The following is a 17,473-nucleotide window of genomic DNA, read 5'->3' on the forward strand; positions in this document are numbered from 1 at the left end:
TTTCGATTCGAACAAAATTAGTTGAATTGAGGAAGCAGATCTCTTGCTCTGTACAACTCTCCAACAAAAACAATGAGTGTGGCTTTCAAGGTTGTAAATTTCACAAGAGAAGTTAATTTCTGGGTTTAATTTGTACTGTTAGTTCAAGGGAGGGATCGGGGGGTGGAAACAAAACATTGGAGATGTGGTAGTAGAAAGGTTATTTTAGGAATAATGGTGGGTGGGAAAATAAAATTTTTAATTTTTAATTATTTATGGTTGCGGCCATAATAACGATTAACATGGATGGAAATATAGGACAATGGGATGAGCTTAACATCACTCTTAATAAATTGTGAAAGAAGCAAATATGTGGGTTCTCATTTATAAATCGTTAAGTGACAACGTAGAACAATCTTGGGGATGTAACTCAGATGGTAGAGCGCTCGCTTAGCACGCGAGAGGTATGGGGATCGATACCCCACTTCTCCATATTTTTTTGTTTTGCAAAATTTAATTTTTTACTCAGATAAAAACTTGACTTTTTCTTTGACCCCCCAATGCCAATGCCTTGTTTGGTAAGTTTATATTTGGTTGAATTAATTAATTAATTTCCTTTTCACCATTTTCATATTTCTTCAAACCAATATGCTCAATTTTTGAAATGCGCATCCACATTGGATTAAAGTTAAACCAAAGAATTTTTAAAATAAAAATGATTAATCTGTCAACCGGTAATCATTCCTTGAGCCAATCAGACACCCACCTTGATAATATATTTTTAATTAGAAACAAAGACAAAATAGAATCCTCATCTGTTAATCTAATTCCATTAATCCCCACTGCTTGTATATACGCCCCCCGCTCCGACACCCTCACGGTGGTCAAAGCTGCAAAGCTAAATCCGGCTGCGGTTGCTGTTGCTGTTGCTGGTGCAGACCCATTTGAGGTGAGCCTGCTGCACCCAGTTTGACGTTCAAGCCCGAGGGGAATGTATAAGCAACATGTTTATTGTGTAAGGATGAACCATTCCACGATGCTTCCCCACCAAGCACGTGGCTACATCTCGGTCCACTTGAAATTTCTGACAATCTGGCTTCGTCTGAGCATAATGTACTTTGAGGTACAAGTTTGTTTGTGTGGTCATCGGATGCAGGGTTGCTTTGAACCCTCTGTTCCCTCTCACGGACTGAAAACGGTTGCATCCTCCATGTCTCATTTTCTCCTATCCATCCTGGACCAAACTTGATTCCAACAGGCAAAACACTTGCAATTTTCTTTGAAGCAACCTTCCAACCAACAGGTCCAAGATTTGCAGCAAAACGAGCTAGACTCCTTGCATAACCATGCTCAAATTGTAGACCTACCTGGTTTATATATTGAGAAAAAAAACAATTAAACAAACACTAAGAAATTATGTTATACAAGAATCACATCTTTATACAAGTCCGACAAATATACGTATACATGAGCTACTGTCATTATACAGATTTATGAAGACATCTATTCACATGAATGTTTTCTATTTTTCTAACAGCAACCCCTTCCCCCATCACTGAATAATTCCAGTCTCCCATTTAGAAAATAATACAAGAATGTTCTCGTTAAACATACCGCCACAAGTTGCTTCCACTCTCCTTCACAACCAGAAAACATTGATGGCTCATCACCAAAAGCCAGAGCTTGTGTATAAGTGTCACGTCTGTTCTCATCTACTGTAAAATGTTTCTTTCCATACTTTAGATCACTCCTCAATACAGAAGCTGCAACCCAAAAAAGAAATAGAAAGGGTCAGCATTTGTTAAATAAACTAAGAGAACCAAATAAAACTAGGAAAAAAAACTGAAACTGAATAATGAGTACAAATCAGTGAAGCAGATGCAGTTGAAATAACGTACCTGGAAATTCATTCTCCCAGCCAGGCAACCAACTAGCACCAGTTTCACCACTAAGAGACCCATGGGGCCCCATATTTAATGCATCAGAAGACCTGAACTTATGGGGAGCAGGCCGTCTTAGATTGTATGTGCCGGACAAGCTAGGATTCTCTCCTCCAGAAGCAAGAGTAGTTTCTGATACAAATTGAGGACCTACACGATCAAGCGGAGAGCCTTCAATTGATTTTTTCATGCTCTTGCCAGGTGGCCTGCCTCTCCTCGCAATTTTTGGTTTCGGATCACCATCTTCGTTTACTTGCCTCAAATTTTCGAAGTCCTTTTTTGCAAGCTCTTGTATAGATCGTGCCTAAAGAAATAGTCATTGTTAACCATCAAACATGGTGAGATTGACTAAATAGGAAGAAGTGTAAGTTGGACGGTTCAAACCTGTCGAAAGTAAATAGTGTCTGGTGCATTATACTCCATTGCATTTGAACATATCAAGAACACATCTTTCTGCAGAAATTAAACATTAAGTCTCAAATTCCTGTCAAAGTTACTAAGTTAACAAGAAAAACAAACTAGAAGTAGAGCACAATATATCAGAGTTTAGTGCACCAAGAATAGTGAATCACACCATTTCACTATTCCTAACGTTCCAGTCATACATCAGGGTGCCAAAGTAAAAAATGTTTAATAAAATAGACCAAGGCGAATAACTTGAATACCGAACGGAATGATAAGTTGCACTATGTTCTCAGTCCTGGATTCATTTGCCTTCTTTGACTAGCAACAGGCTCAACTTGAATTAACATGCCTTATATTACCATAATTGACATCTTTGTAATTTCCAAAAGACAATAATCTCTGGTGTACTTATCAATCATTCAAAAGCCACATCTAGGAAACACTCGTACATAAACCCTTCATTTATTTCTACAGCCGGTGGGAGGGAGAGTGAGCAGGCAAAGGAGATGAGAAAGAGAAGCGGATGCAAGTAGAAGGTGAAATTGAGGCAGCTGTGGTGGGTGAGTGTGCGTGTTTCAAAACTGAAACCTAGCAAGAAAAAGATCATAATACAAACCTCAAACTGCTCCAAGTTGGAGTAAGCTCCCTGATCTAGTTTCGTCCTCACGGTTCCAAAATCCATTGGGTTTTGAATGATTTCCTGATAATCCGGAAGCTGAACAACCAACATATTCACATCAAACCATGAAACCATTACTCGTAAAACAAGCCAATATCAGCACCAGAAGAAGCCATTTCAACATTAGAAAACACACCTCTTCTGGATCAACGGGCTCAGAGAACACCCCGCGAGTGTCCTTTCTGCAAGAAAGTTGAGACCAACGAGTGAACACCCATGGTGTCATTTCAAAGAGTCAATGAAAAAGACAACTACTTTGGAACCTAAGACACCTACTTTTGAAGCCTATCAAGGATGAACACCAGCAACTTTTTGTCTGGCAAAGGTGTCGTGGGACCGGACTCCACCAGCGACCCTGTCCACAGAAAAAAGTTGACAGTCATTAGAATTTAACCCCCAGGAGATACCTTTTGAGGCAAGACTTGCGATTGACTAACAGTGTCGTACCATGTAATAAACTGCTACTGTCTGTCGCTTTCAAAATCTCTTCACGCCTCTGCAAGAAACCATTAACACCAATGTCACTGCTAAATTTACCACTAACACAAACAAAACATAATTAATTTATTATTTAATTTTCTGCAATCATTGGAAAAGTAAATGAACAAATAAATCAAGAAAAGACAAACTGGAGCTTTTCCAGACAAGGTGGTCTGCGTCTTTCTATGGTACCATTTAACAGATGAAGAATTTAAATTAGGAAATAAAGAAAAACTGCCCAGATTCCAAATATATCAATTAATTAAAATTAAATAATGTCCAAACATGACAAGTCAAACGCCCCAACGACTCCACTCCGCCCCCCAAAAACAGCTTCTGGTTTTCGCGCGAAAATCCCTAAAAGATTCTAATTCCCAAGATAAAGCAAAAATAAATAAATTTCATTACTTTTTTTTTTCAAAATTAAGCAAAATACAAAGAAATTTCATCACTTTTCTCAAATTAATAAAAAAAATCTAGGGAATTAAGTGCAACAACGACATGGGTTTGTGTTTAATTTGAGAAAAGGGATTTGTAGTATGATGATCACCATATGATTAGATCCGTGGTGGACGGTGCTGATCTTGAGAGCGGCCTCCGGATCCTCACCACCCGCGTTCGAATCGGAACCGTAGGCGCCCGAATTAAAGGGCGACAATGTCGGAGTCGAATTGGGATTAAAACCGAGGAGGGGCTTATGCTTCTTCTTTGCGCGCTCATCGTCGTCATCGGCATGGGCAAGGGAATTGGACGGCGGGGATGAATCGAGAGGAGTAGGGTTCCGGCGTGTGGATAGACGGCGAGGGTTTGGGCATTGGTCCTGCTGCTGTTGTTGGAGGAGGGCGCGTTTCTGGAGATCCAGGAGAGAAGGACGACCTTTCTTCTTTTTGGTTGGAGGATTATTCATCGTCGTCATCGGCCGGCGTTTCTGTTTTCTGATGCCTCCACCTCGCCCCGCCTCGCCCTCTTCACCTACTATTCTATTCAATCTATAATCTTTCTTTCACTCTCTGGTTCTAAATTCCAATTAAGCTACTTTTTCCCTTATTATTTTATGAAACTATTAATACCACTTCTAAAATCTTATTTTAAGTTTCTCATAAATCTATTTTTTTTAATTATATAAAATTTGGAATGCAAAATTAGATTTTTAGAATGCAAATAATAATTTTTTTTTTTTACTTTTTATTAATTAATTTTATTACCTTATTTTATTTTTTTGGTAAATACTTTTTTCTTTGTGAAAAAATATATTTATGTGTTTTCGTAGACATCAAAATTTCGATAAAATAAATGTTGATCAATAATTAAAATTTCAGCGTTCACGTGTCACGTAAATTTTACACATAGCATGTGACTCAACGAGAAATCGAGAATCATCAGAAAAGTCATCAAACATGACACGTGTCAACACTTGGCAGAAATAATTTATTTCATCTGATTATTTAAATCCAAAAATCAAGTTTTTGGAATTCTATAAATAGGAAGCCAAGACATTCATTTTAGGGGACCAATTCATAACCATATTCACCTCACACCAAAACCTTGAAGATTTGAAACTCCAAAGCTCACCAAGCAAATCCTGAAGGATTAAGAAAGCTCTATTTGTTCTTCGTCAAATCCTCATTCAAGATCAAGCCCCAACGGCCCTTGAAGAACTTCCACTAGTTCAAGATCAAGCCTCGACGGCCCTTGAAGAAAGTGTTCATCATTCATCATCCGTTCATCCTAAAGATCAAGCCCTGACGACCCTTTGGATCAACAACATCAAATCTACCCATTACAAAGATATAATCAGAAGCTAAATTTGTAAAAGAGATTGTAACCCCTAAATCATTAATACAAATATTATTTTGTACATGTGTTCTTGTCTCGTTCATCGCAGGAATTTCCGTGTTTACAAATTTGGCATGCCCCGTGGGACCTTTCTCTACCTCTCATCTCTATCTTTGAATCCACAAAAAGCACAAATGGCATCAAAGAAAGCTCAAGTTGTTCTCGCAACCAATGCAAGGAACAAAAGTGTCATCATCGTAGGTGGTATCACTTCGAGCGTCACAACTCGAAGCAAGGCAATAGCTATTTCTGCCACCTCTTCTGCCCTTGCATCAACTCCGCCAAAGGAACAAGAGCACCTGAGGCACGAACCTGTGATCACCCTGGCCTCACTAAGAACGCCAAGGGAGGAAAGCCCAAGGAAGTACTCTAGTTCCATGTTTTCCGATGCCGACTCAAGCAGCAGCTCAGCCATGCAAGTCATGACCACGGAAGCGACCTCGATCGATGAGCAGCTGGCTCATATGAATGAAGCGATCGCAAGGCTAACACGAATTGTGGAAAAAAAAGACTCACAAATCGCTGCACTCGCTAACCAATTGGAGGCGCAGCAAGACGATAAACCCGACCTAAAGGGTAATCCACTAAAAAGAGAAGTTGGCAAAGAAGATGAGCCTCCGATGGAGAAAGCCGATGTGAAGTCGGAGCCGGACCAAGCAGCGGCACTCATGGGATCTCTTTCTATCCAGCAGCTGCAGGAGATGATCGCCAGCACCATCAAGGCACAGTACGAAAGAAGTTCACATGACTCCGTACTATACTCAAAACCCTACTCTAAGAAATTGACGCTTTGAAGATGCCGAGGGGCTATCAGCCACCAAAGTTCATGTAGTTCGATGGAAAGGGAAACCTGAAACAACATGTCGCCCATTTCATTGAGACCTGCAACAACGCAGGGACAGAAGGAGATTACCTCGCCAAGCAGTTTGTACGCTCGCTGAAAGGAAATGCCTTTGAGTGGTACACGGACCTAGAGCCTGAGTCCATTAACAGCTGTGAGCAATTGGAAAGAAAATTCCTCAACCACTTCTACAGCACCCGCCGCACTGTGAGCATGCTAGAGCTGACAAGCACGAAGCAATGGAGGGATGAGCCAGTCGTGGACTACATCAACCAATGGCGCAATCTAAGCCTCGACTGCAAGGACAGGCTCTCGGAGATCTCTTCAATTGAGATGTGCGTTCAAGGCATGCAATGGGGATTACACTATATCCTTCAAGGTATCAAACCACGGACCTTTGAAGAGTTAGCCACCTGTGCCCACGACATGGAGTTGAGTATTGCTCACCATGAAAAAAAAGAGCCAATCACCAACTTTAAGAAGGACAAGGTGTTTGCCCCAAATGTAGATAAAACTGGGAAGAAGCCCGCCAAGGAAGCTTTTATTGTCAACACTGCGCCCATCAAGACCTCTTCCACGCCTATCAAGATCTCCTCCAAAACCAAAGCAAAAGAGATAAAGAGAGGTGAGCCTCCTCGCACCCAAGACAGGTACAAAAGCACCTTGAGGGAATTGGAGCAGAAGGCGTACCCTTTTCCTGACTCAGACATGGATGCAATGTTAGACGACTTGCTGGAAAAGAAGGTGATTGAGTTACCATAATGCAAGCGCCCTGAAGAAATCAATCGCGTGAACGATCCTAGGTACTGCAAGTACCATTGTATCGTGAGCCATCCTGTTGGCAAGTGCTTCATCCTCAAAGAACTCATTATGAAGCTAGCACAACAAGGGAAAATCGAGCTTGACCTCGAAGACACGGCCGCAACACATACTACTAAAATTGCATTTGGATCCTTCGATCCCATGCCTCTCCAAGAGACACCTGACCATTCCTATCAATGATTAAGTTGCACAATACCTTCTACGCAACCATTGCCGGGGGCAAACGAACAAGATGCACATACCGATGATGAAGAAGGATGGACATTCGTGACCTACAAAAAAACAAGGAAACCAAAACCACAAGCCACGAGACCAAAGGTGGAACAAGGGAGAAAGCATCGTCGCCGCAACAGTAGGAAGCCCAAAAGAAACGTGAAAGCTGCTAAGCCAACGTATGCTGGGGAATCTATGGAGCAAGAGCCACGCATTCCTATCTCTTTGCACGAGTACTTCCTGGGGGACTTCTTCCAACAGTGCACTATCGCTACATGTCACATGGTCGAAGTAGAAATGAAAGAGCCCTCAAAAGGCAAAGTTATCGCCACTGAGGGAGAAAAAACTCTCATGCTCAAAGAAGGTCTGCCAACACACTTTAGCATCGAGGAAGCGCTACGATTACCAAAAAAGATGCGAAGTGCACTAATAGCAGTCCTGGAAAGTCCCAATGACCACGAAGCGCAAGCGAGCAAAGACGAATGTTTGATGCTTCGACCACATGAATGCACCACATGTTGTGCCACCTACGATGCAATCAATTTCACTGACGAAGATTTACTACTAGGATCAAAGCCTCACAACCGTCCTCTCTTTGTCTCGGGGTATGTAAGGGAGCACAAAGTCAACCGCATGCTTGTGGATGATGGATCAGCCATAAACATCATGCCAAAGTCAACAATGGCTACAATCGGCATCAAGGTAAATGAACTGTCCCTAAGTCGTCTACTGATCCAAGGTTTTAATCAAGGAGGACAAAGAACGATGGGCATGATCCGAGTGGAGATGACTATTGGTGAACTCAAGTCAAGCACGATATTCCACGTGATTGATGCAAGAACTTCCTACGACTTGCTTTTAGGAAGGCCTTGGATCCATGCGAATGGAGTAGTACCGTCCACCTTTCACCAATGCTTAAAATTTTACCGAAAAAGAGTGAAGGTGATCTATGGTGACACCAAACCATTCACCGAAGCCGAATCACATTTCACAGACGCTAAGTTCTACATGGATGAAGACATGGTGCCCGAAGCTCTTCCAAAAGAGATCAAATCCACAGGCAAAGCAACACCTAAAAAGCAAGAGTGGCAAACCATGCCCAAGAAGCAAGAAGGAGAAGCTATGCCTTCTTCAGGCAAGAACGATGATCAGCTTGCTAAACCTGCAACAACCAAATGGAGTAGGACGCCCTCAAATGGACCAAACACACCCATCTTCTGATACATCTCGATGTCTAGAAGAAAGAATGGTCAATCTCCGTTCGAAACTGGAGCAAGCAAAGCCGATACACAGCGGCATAAGGATAATGTAAAGTTGATCAAGACAAATGCAGTTTTGCCTCTGACACAGCTAGGCGACGCTAAGGTTGCAAGATTACCACAAGGCTTCATAAAAGCTCTACCAAAGAGGGTGGAACCAAGCTTTCTCCCAACCAAAAGTTCCGAAGAAGGTTTTGATCCAAACGCCTACAAACTCATGTCGAAAGCTGGGTATGTCTTCGCTTCTTCTTCGAATCCTGGAAAGAAAGTTTCAAACACCATCAACAGTAAAGAATGTGACCTCACTAAGACTAAAAAAAAGTTGAAGAAGCATGGTTACGGAGTTAACAACAACAAAGCTGGACTTGGCTTCACACCAAATGCACCCGTGAAGATTTCAAGCAAAGCGAAAAATGTTAGCACTTAACACATCAGTGTGAGCATTGAACAAGATCTAGAGGAGCCTAAATCCACCCCTCGGACGTCAGTCTTCGATAAGATGAATTGTTCAAGACCTAGAATGTCAGCACTTGATTGCACTGGTGGTCAAAACCGAACCTCCGTCTTCAAGAGGCTTAACAAGCCAACATCCCAAAGCTCTGTTTTTGAAAGGTTGTCAAAACCTAAGAAGCAAAGCAACACAGCTAGCTCTCCTCCTCGTCGGTCAGCTTTAGGAAGACTTGAAGACAACATGAAGTTTTCTATAAATAGGGAGACAATGTCAAAGGAAGAAAAGCTCGACAGGCTAGCAGAAAAAGGCGATATTCGAAGCTCAATTCCTTTAAGGATGAAGCGCCAAGCAATCTTGGAGGTTGACACAAATGGACCACTGAAAGTAAGAAGGCGTACCATCATCCACACTGGACAATCTTCATGCCAACAAGCCCAAGAGGACGACACTGAAGGGGAGGTCCAAGACATCTTCCCCGTCACGATCCAAAAAGACAAAGGAGATGAAATCCCTAAGGAATACGTCACTTCTAGCTCTTTCGACTCAAAGTCGTCGCCTCAACCGCTGGGGACATGTTCCAAGTCAAGTGAAGCTAAAGGATGGACTTATGTCGCTTCAAAGAAATTACACATGAAGCCTACGTCGCATCCACAAATTCATCAGTCGAAAATGGGGCAAGAAACCATTGTTAAAACACTTTCAAGCCTGGATGAAGCTGAGATTGACAACATGATCAAAGGTGATCTAATTCAAAAGGTCATGGACGCAGGACGAAACTTAAATGTTACATTTAAAAAATCAGGGGAACTCCGCGCTTGCATAGATTCTTGTAACTACAACACCCGAAAGGATGACACTGAAGAGGAAGTCCAAGATGTCTTCCACATCACGATCCAAGAAAGCAAAGAAGATGAGATCCCCAAAGAAGATGTCATTGCTGCGCCAACACAACTTAAGGATGGGGGGCAAGCCACGGTTGATGATCTTAAGAAGCTCAACTTAGGCACAAAAAAAGAGCAGAAACCTATCTTTGTAAGTGCGCTGCTAAGTGCGGACGAGATAGAGGAGTATTACCAACTGTTATCAGAGTACAAAGACGTCTTTGCTTGGACCTACAAGGAAATGCCCGGCCTTGAACCTGTCATCGTTGTGCAGTCAAGCCTGGAACGCGACCGATAAAGCAAACTCAAAAGTGCTATCGATCTGAGCTCATTCCATAAATTAAGGCAAAGATTGACAAGCTAATCGAAGCAGGCTTCATTCGAGAGCTGCAATACCCCAAGTGAATCTCCAACATCGTCATCGTCCTTAAGAAATCTGGACAAATACGTGTTTGCGTAGATTTCCGGGACCTCAACGACGCTTGGCCGAAAGACGACTTCCCCTTACCAATCATCGAAATCATGGTGGACGCAACCATTGGCCACGAGGCACTGTCATTCATGGACGGCTCTTCTAGATACAATCAAATTCGTATGGCTCTTGAAGACGAGGAACTAACAGCATTCCGCACTCCAAATGGTATCTACTGTTACAAGGTGATGCCCTTTGGTCTAAAGAAAGCTGGAGCTACATATCAACGCGCAATGTAGAAAATCTTCAATGACATGCTACACAAAAACGTAGAATCTTATGTGGACGACGTTGTGGTCAAAACAAAGAAAAGATCAGATCACTTGAAGGATTTGCGAGTAGTGTTCGAAAGGCTGCAAAAATACAACCTCAAGATGAACCTGTTAAAATGTGCGTTTGGCGTCACCTTCGGAAAGTTCGTCCGCTTCATTTTGAAACACCGTGGTATTGAAGTGAAGCAATAAAAAATCAAGGCCATTCAAAGCATGCCTCAGCCAAGAAACCTGCACGAGCTGAAAAGTCTACAAGGACGGCTAGCCTTCATCAAACGCTTCATCTCCAACCTTGCAGGGCGTTGTCAACCATTCAGCCGACTCATGAAGAAGGATGTTCCATTTGTATGGGACAAAGCATGCCATAATGCTTTTGAAAGCATAAAAAAATATTTTTCAAGTCCACCTGTCTTGGGGGCGCCTGTGCCCAGGAAACTACTCATATTGTATATCGCCGCTCAGAAAGTTCAGTTGGAGCACTCTTGGCGCAAGAGAATGAATCCCAGAAAGAAGGAGCGCTATACTACCTCAGCCGAACTCTCACCGGCGCTGAGTTGAACTACTCCCTAATAAAAAAGATGTGCCTTGCCTTGGTGTTCGCCATCCAGAAGCTCAGGCATTACATGCATGCTTACACTATCCATTTGGTTGCTAAAGCTGACCCAGTCAAATACGTCATGTCCAAACCGGTCTTAACAGGACGACTCGCTAAATGGGCGTTGCTTCTTAATCAGTATGAGATCATCTACGTCCTAGCTAAAGCTGTCAAGGGGCAAGCGCTAGCAGACTTTCTTGCTGATCACCCAATTCCAGCTGATTGGAAAATCTCAGACGACTTGCCTGACGAGGACGTATTTTACATCGACATCTTCCCGACATAGACGATGTTCTTCGAAGGATCTGCACGAGCGGACGGAGCAGGGGCAGGAATAGTATTCATGTCGCCACAAAGGCAAATACTACCTTATTCCTTCCAACTAAGCGAATTATGCTCCAACAACATCGCTGAGTACCAAGCACTGATCATCGGGCTCCAAATGGAAATCAACATGGAAATCATAGCTCTCGAGGTATATGGCGACTCCAAGCTCATAATCAATCAACTCTTGACTGAATATGAGGTGAGGAAAGATGATCTTGTCCCATACTTCCGGCTGGTAACTCAATTGCTACAAAGGTTTGACGCTGTAACACTATAACATGTGCTAAGAAAAGAAAATCAAATGGCAGACGCTCTTGCCAACCTAGCCTCAAGCATGACATTAGGAGAAGACGAAGCTGCAGATGTGCCAGTCTGCCAAGGTGATCCCCCTCGTCACTGAAATGCTACTGGATGATGCGAATGTCATCTCAGTACTTCCATTCGATGTTAAAGAGTAGAGACAACCGTTGATAGACTACTTAGAGCAGGGAAAACTTCCAGATGATCCTAGACACTGCTCCGAAATATGTCGACGAGCACCTCGCTTCCTCTACTACAAAGAAACACTCTACCGGCACTCTTTCGAAAGAGTACTTCTGAGATGCCTAGGTGAGGATGAAGCCAATCAAGCCATGGAAGAAGCACACTCAAGCGTGTGCGGGGCGCATCAATCTGGACCAAAGCTACATTTCTAGCTCAAAAGAATGGGTTACTACTGGCCAGGCATGGTGAAGGACTGCCCAAGCCTGCCAATTCCACGCTAACTTCATACATCAACCACCTGAGCCATTACACCCTACAGCTGCTTCATGGCCATTCGATGCATGAAGATTGGACGTAGTAGGACCAATTACTCCAAAGTCATCTGCAGAAGAAGCTTACATCCTAGCTGCAACAGATTACTTCTCCAAATGGGCTGAAGCCATACCCTAAGAGAAGTAAAGAAGGAAATTGTCGTCCGTTTCATTAAGGAGCATATCATCCACCGATATGGTGTGCCTCGCTACATCATCACTGACAACGGAAAACAACTCTCCAACCGACTCGTGGACGAGCTCTGTAAGAAATATAAGTTCAAGCAGCACAAGACTTCCATGTATCATGCTCTGGTCAACGGTCTTGCAGAATCATTCAACAAAACATTGTGCGATCTCCTAAAGAAGGTGATCAGCCGAACAAATAGAGACTGGCACGAAAGAATAAGCGAAGCACTTTGGGCATACCGGACGACACATAGGACTCTTACCCAAGCTACGCCTTATTCTCTTATATATGGCGTGGAAGTTGTTCTACCACTCAAAAGTCAAATCCCCTCGCTAAGAATGGCTATACAAGAAGGCTTGACTGATGAAGATAATGCGAAGTTGCACCTTCAAGAGTTGGAAGCACTCGATGAAATAAGGCTTGAAGCTTAACAACACTTGGAATGCTACCAAGCACGGCTATCCAAGGCATTCAACAAGAAGGTCCGCCCAAGGTCTTTCTAATATGGAGATCTCGTCCTTGCATTGCGTAGGCCTATCTGAAGGAAATTTTGTGAAAAACATGTTCATTTAACAACATCTATAGCATGCAATTAACAAATTAAAGGCGGAATCATGCTTGTATGCACTTAAAAACAACACATTAACCATGAAATTCAAAGCCTAGTAGATTGGTGAACCAAGACTCAACTCAAATCAAAGTGAGTTGAGAAATTTATACCTTTGTAGATTCCTCTTTGCATAAGCAAAGGCTAATCACCCAAGGAGAGGGCCTTCATTCCTTGCTTCTTAGATCCATGGATTTGGATGGAAGAATATGTTTCTCCAAGTTCTCAAAATAGAGAACCTCTAAGTCTCCACACCAAGGTAAGATGTGAAGAAGAGATGAGTGACCTTGGAGGAGAAAGATTACTAGCTAATCCCTCCAAGGGGGCCGGCCTCTTAGAGAGAAAATAGAGAGATATCTTCTATCCAATTCTCTAAAAGAAAACCCTAAATGAATTTTGGCTATAAAGTCATATTTATACCTTTATTCATTGGAGTGGCAAACTTGTAATTAAGTCCAAAACCCACTCCTTTAACAAAATGGCCGGCCATAGGGTTTCATTGGGCTTTTAAGGCCTTTGTGAATTATTTTTCATTAAGTTGTCATACAACTTAAGTCAATGGGCTTGACATTCGAAGCCCATTGGGCCTTGAGGCCCAAAACTAACCCGTGGTCTTTTAACGAACTTTATTCGTTTGATTAATTAACATATTAATTAATCCTTGCCATAAATAATTAAACCATTTAATTATTCTTACTCATCTCCGTTGTTTCTTCAATCTCTACCTTACACGGTGTATGACCCATTAGGTTCCTTTTAGCGAGGCAGTGGGCGATTAAAACTCTTTCAAATCGATTGTGAATTAAAACTTACTTTCAATTCTCCCTTTAGTGTTTATACACGTTTAGGTTGGAAATATGCCCTGAAAGTCAATCTTTGGAAGAAATCTTTCAGGACAAATGAATCGATGTATGGATGATTCTTATACATCAAATGGCAAAGATACTAATTAGGACTATCTCAATAAACGATATATGTCCTGAATAGTGAATCCATGGACAATGGATCGATTGAAGAAGTAATCTAATGATGTTAGACTACAGAGACCTTCTTCACATAACTATTATGTCCAAAAGGTTCCTGGTCGTTGGATTGTCGGAGGGATACTGACAATGCTTAGACCGGTACATACTGTGTCCGCTTCAATTGGAAGGATGGAAAGTCTCATCCCATTCGTGTTGTGACACTAAGACAAGTATGTAGGTGCTCATTAAGGGAATGAGTTCATTGAACACAATCGAATCAGAGTACTTGCATGGAGGTCTACTCACATGTCAAGCAAGTAACTCAAATGGTTGGAATAATGTAAGTAATCCTTTGACCTGAGGCATCGTCGTTGTCTTGTGGTTAAGTACTTAATCTTTGATTATGTCAACGTCACTCTAATAGAATGTCAACGGCATAGTTGGGGTTAAGCCACTTAGTCATGAAGGCAAGTGTATGCGCAACAAGGAATCTCTAATCCTCGATAAGAGAGGAAGAATACTCTAAGATATGATTCGGGAATCTTCGGCCGAAGTATCGAGCGTAATAAAGGAAAGCGTTCCTATACGACTCAATTGGATCATATAAGAAGGAATAATCACATTAGGGGTTTGACATGATATATCCATACCCTAATGATGTGATTGAGAGTATTGTATTAGAGAAGGATTGAATTACATTGTAATTCCAACTGACTAGGTTCTTCGAATAAACTTCTACATTAGCTTGGGTAGCTATGACATATGGTTAGATGTCACTCATAGCTTGTGAGTTCTTCTAGATGATTAAATGTAGTCGTCAAAGAAGAAAGGTGAATTAAAATGAAGTTTTAATTCACTAAGTGATTGAATTAAATATAAGCAATTGGATTGATGCCAATCACCTCACTGCCTTGCTAATTAGAACCTAAAAGATTGTTCACCACAACACTATTGTAGTGAGTAACTAATGGATGATGGAAACAATTAATTGGATTAATTATGTGTTGTGATTAATTTAGAAAAGTCTAGAGAAATCATAAAAGCGATAAAGATCGTTTTGGGCTTAAAGAAACGTTCGGGTTTAATTAGGCCCATTGGGCCTAAACCCATTGGGCTTTTATTCAAGCATTGGATGACTTGAAATAATAAAAGCCCAAAGCCCAAAAACAACACAAGAGGGCCGGCCATATTATGTGGGTTTTGGAGAGATATTTAGTCAAGTGTTGACTAGGTTTTCTTTTTGTCTATATAAGCAACTTTATAAGATATTGTTCATTAGGGTTTTTGTGTGTTAAAACAACAAAGAGGCAAAAGAAAAATAGCTCTCTAAACTACACAAAGGCCGGCCACCAAAGGGGGTTTTTACTAACATCTCTTACACCCTTTTGGTTATTCCTTCATCCTTCTCACTACACTAGTGGGTGAGGATCTTTAGAGGTTTCCTACTTTGGGAACTTGAAGAGAACCTAGGAGCATTCATTGTAACAAAGTGGAGGAGGCAAGGAGGGAAGCTAGGCTCAAGGATTTCAAGGAGCAAAGGGCTTGGAGGTGGTCCATCCTTGGTCTCAAGTCTAGATCAAGAGGTATAAGACTAACCTTCACTTTGTTCTTAATTCTTTAAAATGTTTTGATGCATTATATATAAACCTATGAAGCTTGAAGGGGATTTGCATGACTATAGCTTTGATAATATGTTTTAAATGCTTCCGCTGCTTTCGTATATTTAATTTGATTTGAATATGCTTGATAGTCATTATGAAATCCCATTCTAGAAATCTCATAAATTTCCCTTCAAGTGGTATCAGAGCCAATGGTTTATATTTAATGTGTCCTTTTGGATTTTATGCATATGGGTATTAATATTATGCATGACATATTTATTGTTTCATTCAAAGTATGTTTGTCTTTTGTTTTTCAATAGTTGAAAAATGTTAGTCAAAAGTTGAGAAAGATATGTTTGCAAAAGTGTTTTGTATGCATGAATGAAAAATGAGTTTAAGACTAGTTTGACATATTATTTCTTCATTTAAAAGTATGTTTGTCTTTTGTTTTTCAATGGTTGAAAAATGTAAATCAAGAGTTGAAAAAGATATGCATGTAAAAGTTGTTTTGTATGCATAAATGAAGAATAAGTCATGAACAAAATTTGGGGTTTTGTTCAAAAAGGTTGGCACGGTTTTGGGGGTGGTTTTGGGTTGTGTTTGTGTTTTATTGTAAACCACTCACACATCCTTTTAAAGCTTGAAAGAAGTGTTCTTGTCACTTTTATTTTTGGGTTTGAAAAATCACCAAGAATGTACAAATCTTGAAATTGTGTTCATGGTTTGGTTTTGGGTGAAAATGGTTTTAATTGGTTTTCATGCATGGTTTTATGGTTTTGGATGATGTTCTTACCATCCATAACCATATTAAAACTTATAAAACCCTAGACTTGACTAGGAGGATTTCCATCACTCATCTCACCTAAGTTTTAATGGCAAAACCAAGTGACAAGCAAAATTTAATTTTTCTTACATAATGTGGCTTTTAATGCATGTTGTGTAAGATTGTGTAAGAGACCTCCCATCCCCTTAATGTGGCCGGCCTCCCTAGTGGATTTATCCACTTGTGGGGCTATTTTGTAATCTTTGAAAAGTTGATATTTACTTTGAAATATTTACGGTTTTACCCCTAACTTTTCATATTTACATTTAGGCCCCTACTAACTAGAAAGTTAAAATATTTGATTTTAATTTTGTTAGTTGTTTAAACTCATAATACTATTATGCCCATATGCACTAAATCTAAATGTTTATGTTGCATTCCCTAATGATTATTTAAATGTGTTTAAGTAGTTATGAAATGGATGACTTTGGACTTATGCCTTAAACAATAATTGAGCTATATGATAAGGCGCTAAAATCAAATTGTTTGAACCTTGGGAATATGTTTTAATTACGTTTTAATTGGACCTTGTCACGTTTGACGTTAATCTATCTCTCCCCTTTTAGTATATGTAATTTATAGGAATTTGTACAAATCGGTTTGTAATTCTTATTACTTCTTAATCTCTATTCGTTAGTGGATTCCCTCTAGTGCTAGACTAGAGTTTCTTTAACTATTGGTAAGGAGACATAATTAAAAGAGGGTTTTGACATGAGATTAAAGATTAAAAGGGTCCAATGCCCAAATTAGCAATGAATGATTGTCTTTCATTTCTAATGGCTCAATGAAAATGGTTTTAATTGGATTGATAAGCACGTAATTAAATTGACACAACCTCCCCGAGTTTATATTCAACAATGATGGCTCGTTGTTGCAATAACCTAATAAGTCCATAGTCATCCAAGAGCCTAAGATAACTATAAAGTCCAATTTCAAAGGAATGCAAAAACCGTAGTAGTAGTAGTTACTTCCAATATTTGAAAATTTTGTTTTTGATATTGATTTGTTTTTCTTAAAACAAATAGTGGGAGTATCATACGC

At 40.7% G+C, this 17,473-nt stretch overlaps 1 protein-coding gene across 2 annotated transcripts; it reads right to left on the minus strand.

The window, feature by feature from the left end:
- Positions 1-661: 661 nt before the first annotated feature.
- On the minus strand, positions 662-4,561 carry LOC114822083 (uncharacterized). Of its 2 annotated transcripts, none has more exons than XM_029096098.2 (9): positions 4,034-4,561; positions 3,451-3,499; positions 3,280-3,358; positions 3,140-3,185; positions 2,941-3,039; positions 2,304-2,372; positions 1,878-2,223; positions 1,594-1,742; positions 662-1,346 (listed from the first exon to the last, which is right to left on the minus strand). In XM_029096098.2, exons 1-9 carry the CDS (start codon positions 4,397-4,399, stop codon positions 864-866), a joined length of 1,686 nt encoding a protein of 561 aa, XP_028951931.1. In that variant the 5' UTR covers positions 4,400-4,561; the 3' UTR covers positions 662-863. The 2 variants fall into 2 exon arrangements, with proteins under 2 accessions (XP_028951931.1, XP_028951932.1); XM_029096099.2 differs by having other exon boundaries at positions 662-1,342; positions 4,034-4,544.
- Positions 4,562-17,473: the final 12,912 nt, after the last annotated feature.

The sequence above is a fragment of the Malus domestica genome, chromosome 16 (genome assembly GCF_042453785.1).
Source record: "Malus domestica chromosome 16, GDT2T_hap1".
NCBI classification, from domain to species: domain Eukaryota; kingdom Viridiplantae; phylum Streptophyta; class Magnoliopsida; order Rosales; family Rosaceae; genus Malus; species Malus domestica.